At 34.5% G+C, this 10,675-nt stretch overlaps 1 protein-coding gene across 1 annotated transcript; it reads left to right on the top strand.

The window, feature by feature from the left end:
- Nucleotides 1-3,240: 3,240 nt before the first annotated feature.
- Nucleotides 3,241-10,325, top strand: LOC140149139 (dnaJ homolog subfamily B member 9-like). The gene is made up of 5 exons (XM_072171323.1): nucleotides 3,241-3,483; nucleotides 4,478-4,746; nucleotides 4,887-5,266; nucleotides 6,523-6,583; nucleotides 7,669-10,325. Exons 2-5 carry the CDS (start codon nucleotides 4,530-4,532, stop codon nucleotides 7,737-7,739), a joined length of 729 nt encoding a protein of 242 aa, XP_072027424.1. The 5' UTR covers nucleotides 3,241-3,483; nucleotides 4,478-4,529; the 3' UTR covers nucleotides 7,740-10,325.
- Nucleotides 10,326-10,675: the final 350 nt, after the last annotated feature.

The raw sequence follows: 10,675 nt of genomic DNA, 5'->3' as shown, positions 1-10,675 counted from the left end.
CACCCCGTTGACGTAAGTGTTTTATATTAAACCTAATTCATTATATATATTTCATCTAATTAACCGCTTTAAAGCCGCCATTATATACATATTAATTGGATCATTGATAATCGCAGGTGATTTCATCCATACATAAAACTGTGAATGAATTATGATACTTTTTGTATCAATATTTGAGAATTCTATGCTAATTGCTAAGATTTTTCTAGAACCACTTCTATCACGTCATTTTAACAAGCTGTTGATGTAGCACTGCACTGGCTGCATGTTAATAATAACTAGGTGCACTGTTGATTTTTCTTTGTAGAAATGAGTAAAATATAAATTTAATCTAATTTTTGTTATTTTTAATAGTTTATATTACAGCAAAATGACTAGTTAGATTGAAATGAAATTCTTTATAAGGAAACACATGTATCTGGAAAAAAACATGGCAGAAATGGTGGTAGAGGATCCAAATTTAATTTTGGGGATGATTTTTGGGACGACTTAGATAATGATGACCTTTTTGGAGGTTTTGGGAACTTTGGATTCAATGGTGGATTTGGTGATACCTTTATTAACCTTCATGATTTTGGATTTGGAGGAGACTTATTTGGCAAATCTGGTGGAAACAAACCCAAAGTAAGTTTGCATGTTTATATTCTTATTAATTTACACAAACTATACTTTTTGGGGTATGTGGTAATCCTGCTGCTCAAAAAGAAGACCAATATGCCAGTGTAACATCATAGAGGTAGGATCAGTCCGGGATCAGTCATGCAGGTTGCTATGTTCTCTCACATGGTAATGACTCCCTACATAAAAAGCTGCATCATTGGCAGAAAGGCACAGAGGAAGTCACCTGCTCTGCAGTTTTGTTAATAGTTTCCTATCGATGGATTATTTGGTAACAATAGAAAGATGTAATCCTTGTTGCTGTTTTTGATGATGATGAGGAGGAGGAGGAAGGTGATGAAAAGGGAAGAATGTTGATGTTAACAGTGATGGGGATGATGATGATGATGATGATGATGATGATGATGATGATGATGATGATGATGATATGAAGAAGGGAGAATGTTAATAGTGCTGGTGATGGTCACATCAGTATAATGTAACATTATGCAAATATGTATGCTCATTGTACTGTGTATGCTTTGTCCAATGATAGTGACATGCTAAGTGCCAAACCAAACTGCATCAGTGGCAGAAAGTTAGAGGACCTACTTTACCATGAAAATTGAAAAGTTGCTTTTATAGAATCAATCCACTGGTGGGAGTTTTTTTTTAATACAGATGCTTAGATTTTGTCTGTTTGACAACAGTAACATTATTCAGTTGCCTACCACTCAGTGGGTGAAACACTTATTTTGACATTGACCAATGATGAAGGTGATTAGGCCATATAAAATTAATGTTTTGGAAGAAATAATAGTCGCTCATGTCCAATTTTTTAACCAAAAATGAGCATTTTTTACATTTTTTCAGAAAAATAAAAATCGATATTTGTGAGCAAAATGTGTGCTTGATTAATTTTGCAAGGGGTCAAATGTCACAAAAAACAACAAATTGCCCATATATACAGCAAAGATCAATTTTTTTGATTTTTTTTTCTTCATGGAATGTAGGGCCTATTAGGCCTACTATAGGCCTACCTCATAAATATTTATTAGGTAATCCAGACATCTTATTGGTTACTAACGCCAGCGTCCGAGTACGGTATTTTGACTACTTCCCTGCGCCTGTGCAATTACGCGAACGCGGGGAAGTAGTAAAAACTTCCGCACCCCTACTACCACACGGTATATCGACCCCGCGAGTCACCGTTCCTTCAGACGTAGCACTATGTTAGACAACAGCGATTCTGCAGATGCGAATTCGTTAAAATGGCGTCTGCTGCAGTTATTTTGCCGAGATTACCGATGGATAATAACTCGCGAAATTGACGTTTTATGAAACAAAATGTTATTTGTGGAAAGTTAAAAAAAAATTTGAATAATAATAGGTCAAAATGTAAATATTGATTGAACAGAAATCCTGACGCGTCGGGAAGTAGTCAAATCATCCAACTCCTCGGGACCAGTAGTTTTGACTACTTCCCCTCAAAACATGTTGTAGGCCTATTTGTATAATACTCTGACCAAAGTTGCCCCAAATGCGGGGTAACTTTGGTCAGGCTATTTTTAACCCCTAGGGCACCCTTACAAAATTATTAAAAAACCTTTTTCAACTTCAAGGTGTAGAAGGGCACCTTAATGTCATAAAAAAAGAGATAATTAGAAACATAGGCCTAATTGGTTTTGTTTGGAAGCAGTGGTTTACAAACTCTGAAAAGTGCCCAAAGTGATATTTTCTAAACAGGGAACAAAACAAAATTGACCAGGGACGACTTTACGAGTGTTTCGACGTGGACGGTCACATATGATAATTAGGCCTAAATATTTATGTTACAAATGTGCACGAAGCCCTCGAAATAGGCCTAAGTGGAATAAATTCGCGCGAAGAAAAAATGTGCAATTTTGTGACTAAAATAGCCAAATATGAGGTTAATTTGGTCAGAAACCCACATCCACATAGGCCTACAGGCGTCAACATTGGGGGATGATTGCCCGGGATGATTGTATGGACCATCCCCCTGGCAAAATATTGGGGTGTATCCCCCTCTCACGAATCTACGCCTATAGGCCTACAGCCCTTCCGTGAAATTGTGTCGCCAAAAGTTTCTTTGGTTTGACAGCTTCAAAATAGCTGCTCTGTATATAATGATTCAGCCAATCACAGCTCACCCCGTTGACGTAAGTGTTTTATATTAAACCTAATTCATTATATATATTTCATCTAATTAACCGCTTTAAAGCCGCCATTATATACATATTAATTGGATCATTGATAATCGCAGGTGATTTCATCCATACATAAAACTGTGAATGAATTATGATACTTTTTGTATCAATATTTGAGAATTCTATGCTAATTGCTAAGATTTTTCTAGAACCACTTCTATCACGTCATTTTAACAAGCTGTTGATGTAGCACTGCACTGGCTGCATGTTAATAATAACTAGGTGCACTGTTGATTTTTCTTTGTAGAAATGAGTAAAATATAAATTTAATCTAATTTTTGTTATTTTTAATAGTTTATATTACAGCAAAATGACTAGTTAGATTGAAATGAAATTCTTTATAAGGAAACACATGTATCTGGAAGTAATTAAATTTATTAATTGTACACCATTTAAACGGTGTTTTTCGTCGGCTGCTTCTGTTTTACTTCCGTAAACAAACACTGACGTGCTTGCTCTGTGATGAAACACATGAGCACAATTATTGTGAAAATAGAAGCCTTACAACATCCAGCCAAATGACATAAATGGAGAGCAAGTTGTGAACATTGTATGGCATATATTTTGTCAATTTGGCCACGATACTATACTTGCGGCATGATGTAAATTTGCAGAGATTCATATAAAGCCAAGCAATCATCACCACAGAAGAGTGCAGGTGAGTATCGAAAATGTTAAATGTGACTAGTCAAATCGTGTCGCATTGAGATTGTACATTGACAGCCACCGTGACCAACCACCGTGACTACAGGTGTCTACAGCCAACCGTTTTTCTATACACCCATATTCTTGGGAGCGGCAATACACAAAATTTGTGTTTTAAATATATGTATCATAATAGCTCAGTCTTCAAATGATAGTCAATGAACGACATGACTGACTGTTATTGAAAGCTATTGAAGCCTGAGTTCCGCAGTAAGACAGAGTTCCACAGTCTAGCTACAGCTGCAGCTAGAATATATGTACTATGTTCATACTCATAACTTACATTTTTATAGAAAGTGATCCGATCACATCCTGACATTCCTAAACAGGCTAAAGCTGATGTTTTGTTAGAGAACCTTGGGAACCTGAGCAAGATGTTGGGGTAGGGGTTTGTGTCTTCAGCGCAAGGAGAGGGCAAAGCCTGGCAGCCATGGCTTAGCCAGAGTTAGTATATTTACCAACAATCCAATGGTTCCAAACCTATGATCCCCAGTCATTCTCTCTTGATACAAGATTAGCAGGGTCTGAATGAAGTACTGTACTGTAGAGTGGACTAAATCTGAGCATAATCTGACTAAAAACACAGACCAGTTTCTGAACTTGAGGACTTGGAAGGGAGCTTTGTGGACAATGACAATTCTTTCCATGAATGGGAATACAATCATTCCCTTAGATTGTGACTCTATAGCCCCAGGGGCCACCCTAGATTATCGCCCATCTGCATGGATCTCTGTGCAGTTTAATCCCAGTTCCAATCTAATCTCACTTTGAAAGTTTGTAGAAAGAAACTTTGGCTCCATATTGCAATTGCTACATAGCTATCATCTTTGGATCCTTGTGGGAACCTGTTTTAAATGCATATTCCATATTTATTTATAATCGCATGATTGTAATTACTAAGTTAACCTGTTAATAATAACAATAAACATTATCTTCCCACTACACAGATACTTTGATTGCTGTTGGAATCCACAAAGGCACAAACAGTCTGAAATCACTATGCAGCTTTCCCAAATTCTACTGCCCATTGCTTGCCTTACACTTCTTCTGTCTACATTGGTAGACTGTGCAAAAGACTACTACCAACTCTTGGGAATAGAAAGAGGTGCCACAGATAGACAGATAAAGAGAGCATTTAGAAAGTTAGCTGTAAAATATCATCCTGACAAAAATAAAGACCCTGATGCGGAGAAAATATTTGTTGACATTGCTAAAGGTAAGCCTGAAACTGAAATAAATATAATGACTTAGCTCAGAGTAAAAGTAATTATTGTATGTCAATAAAAGTTATCAAAGAAGAACTAGTTTGTGTTTCTGTGTACCATGAAAACCTTCTAACTCCATTGTCTCTTTCAGCATATGAAGTCTTACAAGATCCAGAAAAACGCAAACAATATGATCAACTAGGACACAGTGCATTTGAAGAGCAGGAAACCAAATTTGGTAGTGGTGGTGGTGCTGGTGGATTTGGCAATTTCAATCTCAATGACTTTTTCAAGCAATTTGATGAAAGCTTAAAGTTTTTCCAGACTGGAAAAAAACATGGCAGAAATGGTGGTAGAGGATCCAAATTTAATTTTGGGGATGATTTTTGGGACGACTTAGATAATGATGACCTTTTTGGAGGTTTTGGGAACTTTGGATTCAATGGTGGATTTGGTGATACCTTTATTAACCTTCATGATTTTGGATTTGGAGGAGACTTATTTGGCAAATCTGGTGGAAACAAACCCAAAGTAAGTTTGCATGTTTATATTCTTATTAATTTACACAAACTATACTTTTTGGGGTATGTGGTAATCCTGCTGCTCAAAAAGAAGACCAATATGCCAGTGTAACATCATAGAGGTAGGATCAGTCCGGGATCAGTCATGCAGGTTGCTATGTTCTCTCACATGGTAATGACTCCTACATAAAAAGCTGCATCATTGGCAGAAAGGCACAGAGGAAGTCACCTGCTCTGCAGTTTTGTTAATAGTTTCCTATCGATGGATTATTTGGTAACAATAGAAAGATGTAATCCTTGTTGCTGTTTTTTGATGATGATGAGGAGGAGGAGGAAGGTGATGAAAAGGGAAGAATGTTGATGTTAACAGTGATGGGGATGATGATGATGATGATGATGATGATGATGATGATGATGATGATGATGATGATATGAAGAAGGGAGAATGTTAATAGTGCTGGTGATGGTCACATCAGTATAATGTAACATTATGCAAATATGTATGCTCATTGTACTGTGTATGCTTTGTCCAATGATAGTGACATGCTAAGTGCCAAACCAAACTGCATCAGTGGCAGAAAGTTAGAGGACCTACTTTACCATGAAAATTGAAAAGTTGCTTTTATAGAATCAATCCACTGGTGGGAGTTTTTTTTTAATACAGATGCTTAGATTTTGTCTGTTTGACAACAGTAACATTATTCAGTTGCCTACCACTCAGTGGGTGAAACACTTATTTTGACATTGACCAATGATGAAGGTGATTAGGCCATATAAAATTAATGTTTTGGTTCTCGTCCAGAGGATTTTCATGAATTGATGAGGGAGGGAGGTGTTTTTTTGTTTTGTTTTTTTTTCCAATGTAAAATTAGCATTGTTAGTAGTTTTAGGTTTTTTTTTTTAGTGCTTGGGGAAACGATGAGGCCCTTTTTTCTTTTTTCAAATGTGAGATTCTGAGGGATAAACCCCCTAGAGTACCACAAAAAGACTTGGAAGTGATGCTTGTTCTCTAATAAAGTTATTTATAATGTATGAAGATTTCATAAATCATTACAAAGTCTAAAAAAGTTGAAAAATCTAAAAAAAAAAAAAAATCTGACAAATCCCAGAAATTGAGGAGGGAGGGGACGAGAACCAAAATATTAATTTTACACGGCCTTATGCAAATGACAACATTATGATACCGTACAAGTTTATATTATGATCATTCCAGAGATTATAGGATATAGGTTTTAATAACACTTTTATTCGTATTTATAACTATAGCAACCCAAGCAAGGAGGAAAAAGACAATTCACAAAACAAGCAACAAACAGAGGGAATGGTGGTAAGAGGACCTTTACTTGTTTGCTTATTAACTAACATGTGTAACTCTAGGTGAACACTCTAACATTCCCAAATCCACACATTTCATTTGCTTCATGTATTCACATTGTTGATCACCACTAACATTACATTTCAATTGTAATCACATGCACAATTCATTTTATTGTTTTCTGTCCGGTTTTATAGAAAACATTATTTTTGGTGCTTATTTAAACTAAGTACAAATAGCTACAACAAATTTTTTGCAGATAAAAATAGTAGATCTATCAATCATGATCTAGTCATATATAGCCAAGTCAATCAAATGCTTGTCAACTCTACCAGTTTCTACCACTTCATAGATTTTGATAATAATGCAAGATTAGTACAGCAGCTTGATACTACCTGAACAATATGTGCATGACTAGCTACCAAAATGAAAGTCAAATGTAACTCTCAGTATCAATCAGGGTGTAGTCAGAGCCACTTTGTTCAAAAGCTTGTCAACCCTACCACTCCATAACACACGCTTAACTCACTGCATTTAAATAAAAACCTGAACAATACTATAATCTTCTCAAACTATTAAAATTGAAAAAAAATTGAAACACTATGGAAGGTTTTCAACAACAATTTTTCCATTCTCTTGTTTTCAATGTCATTATATCATGGATATCCACCGAGCACATTTATGTAACCTAATTTAACTCACTATCATCCAGACATACATGTATCATCAACTACAGTGCACAGTACATGGTGTTAAAACAAGCACAACTGTAAAAGGTATAATTAATAGTTCAATATTTACATTTATTGATCCATCCATCTGTCAAATTATAATCCGTCAATCAATTAATCAATAACATTGATTGGAAATTTAATAGTGTTAATGCTATAAATTGTTTTAATATCACATTTTCTAAATTTCAATTAGTTCATGTACTTTTTGAGTATTTAATAATATTGCATGTATTTACTGGTGTATTTTGGATCCATCCAGAGTCGCCATCTATGGCATGGAGTTCTACACAAGCAGCTTTATCCCCTAAATTCCTCCAGTCCAACCCATGTTAATTGTATTACTTTTTTGTGTTTTATTTCCAGGTGGAAAAAATTGCAGAACGGTAACCAAAAAGTTTGGAAATACAATCACAACTTACACAGATTGCTCATAAGGAGGTAACATAAATGTATTATGCACTGATGATAGCACAGCAGCTCACAAATGAGCATGTAGCTAGATGGAACAATATTGATAAAGAATAGTGTAATAATTGTGAAAAACAGGGCAAGATTTGTAATGTGGTCATGCTATAGGCTTAACAAAGCATGTGTGACTTAAGTTTAATATAGGATGTAGAACTGTCCTCACATCTCAAACATTCAAAGTCTGAGAAAGGTACTTAAAGTCACACTTCTTTATGTATACAGTGGGAGATCCAAGGAGAGATCAAATGGGGTATACCAACCCCCTACTCCACAGATCTGCAAATTCAGCATACTTTCAATGAATTTAGCCAATTTTAGCCTCTAAGCTTCCGCTTTGAACATTTTTCAAATCCTGGATCCCTACTTGTGTAAGTGGGAACTGCTCTATAATAAAATTGACCGGGTTACTGAGCAGCATAGCCATTTAATGAAGTTGTACCCATTTTACCATAGTGGCTTATTGCAATATAAATACAATGTTGATGTATTTTTGTCTTATTTCATCACACTCAGATACAGTACTTCAATAATCATGATAGGTAATGGTTCAATTATATGTTTTCTGGATAAATGGTGTAATGCAAGTTGTATTATTTATCACTGAGATGTTTGCAATTTAGGTGCTATGCAACTTTCATGTTTTATGTGAAATGCAAAATAATTAAGAGAGCAAATTAAATAATTGTATTCGACCCAGTTAATGCCCCCAAGTCAGTCACTTTTCCGGACCATTCACAAAATAACTAAATGAAATTGGGTCATTTACTTTAGGCCTACACACATAAACATTAACTAATTTAATTTGGGCCTTTTGAAAACAGAGTGCTTAGACAGTTGCCATTATTTTGACAAATTCCATAAAGGTGTTTATTAGGAATGTGCGCTAATTAGGTGGAATAATTATGGTACATGTATTTTGACAAACAGTAAGTATTGTGTAAGGTACTGTTCCTGGTTCATGTGCAGGTTATTTTGTTCATTAGTCCTTGAATTTTGAATTGCCTATATTTTGCTCAAATAAACCCATTATATCAATGTATTTATCATCTTTTGAGCAATAATCTGATCTTGATATGAAAATAAATCATCACTTATTAGAAAACTACATTCCTCCAAGTTGAATGATTATCTGGGAAATTTGTATTTAATTTTCACAGTGTTAAAGGAGGATTTCGTGATCCTAGCATCTTCTTTTTATGACATTTTTCAGGAGGTATCCACGAAAAAGCTTATTCCCAAAATTTCAGTTGATTCAGATTTTGCGTGTATGAGTTATGCATGATTTTTTATATATATTACACTGTTCCATAGGCCACTGTTGTAATTTCATTCTGGTAAGAAATTCAAATTTGACGATCAATATTTTTGCTAAACAAATTAATCTGCAAGAAATTTTTGGTACATAAACATTATGTAGCCAGAGGTTTCCAGTGGTATAAAAATCTCAACTTTTTTTGAGAAAAGTGGGGGATGAGGCTGCGGATCACGAAATGCACTTTTAAACAGGCCTTTACATCGGTTCTTCAAAAGATAATAATTACATATATAATGTCACATTTCATTTGTTTAGTTAAAAGTATCAAATTGTGTAGTTTATGTAAATAAGATTAATATATTGTTAACTTTTTTATTTGAATATTATTTTATTCTTGACAATGCTGACTGATTGTTTGAGTTTATTTTTGTGCTCTCTTTATATGTGTTGTACCCTATGTATATCAAAAAAATAATTCACTCAGATAAAGTATTAAAAATTCCCTTTGTCTTATGTCATGGAATTCTCCTATAAATCTAAAAACCAAGTTTGCTTCCTGTAGGTAGCCAGAAAACCAAAATGCATTTACTTTTAGAGTTAAGATATATGGAATCATAAATTATGATTCCATATATCTTAACTCTAAAAGTAAATATGCACAAATCACAAATATTTAGATAATGTCAAATCAGTGTAGAATAGGTTATGAAAATTATAAGTTACGTTATAGATTTTCATTTTGTCCCTAGATTTCTGAAATAAAAGACAAACTGCTGTCAAATTGACCCCAAACAAATTCTGCATGACCAACGGGAAACAAACTTGTTTTTGTTTTTTGAGCCTGAAGTTGTAATCAAAAACTTTGTTACGGTATTAAGGTGTCATATTTGAATGTTTTATTTTCTCACCACGACAAAAATGGAACAGTTCTTAGCGCAAATAATAAATTTGAACTTATATAGAATTAAATGGAAAGATGCCAGTGTGCTTTTTATTTTAGACACTTCTATCTTTCAAAACCAAGATAAAACATTTTATGAAATTGAAACCAGCTTAATATAATCACAGATCCTGATAATTTAGTGTGTGTTATTATTCATTGTCTTGTATAGATGTGAGTATGCCACGTCGTCACTATTTGTTATCTTGTCTAATCAGATTGGACACGTGTAACAACTAAAAGAAAAGTGATAAAGATGGGGATGTATAAAATTATGATGTATAGTAATTATATGACAGGAATTGTACATGGTATATTTTGTAAGATTTATGCACAATAAATATTATGATGTTGTGATTTTGCTTCATTCCTGGGCTTGATTTGATTGTTGTCTTTATTTTTGTTTATTTTAGATATGTTAAAACCCATGATGATACTGGTATAGCTTGGTCTCAGCACTCAACCTCACCATCAAACAAAACTTGACATTTAGAGCTATTTTTGAAATGATCGAACATTTGCTTTTAGTACTAAACTGTATTTCCATGGCAACCACGAATTTCTACCAATGTATTTTCCGCATCAATGCGTTTTTTACTGAGTAATAATGGAAAACCAAACCAGAATAGTTTCCAACGCGTGTCCATTTTGTCGTGCACGGTAATAATTTTGCCTTGTCATTGCATGCAATTTTATTCAGAACACAT

This window comes from Amphiura filiformis, chromosome 3 (genome assembly GCF_039555335.1).
Source record: "Amphiura filiformis chromosome 3, Afil_fr2py, whole genome shotgun sequence".
In the NCBI taxonomy this organism is placed as follows: Eukaryota; Metazoa; Echinodermata; class Ophiuroidea; order Amphilepidida; family Amphiuridae; genus Amphiura; species Amphiura filiformis.
Note: the sequence above shows the minus strand (reverse complement) of the source record. Positions and strands in the feature narration are given on the sequence as shown.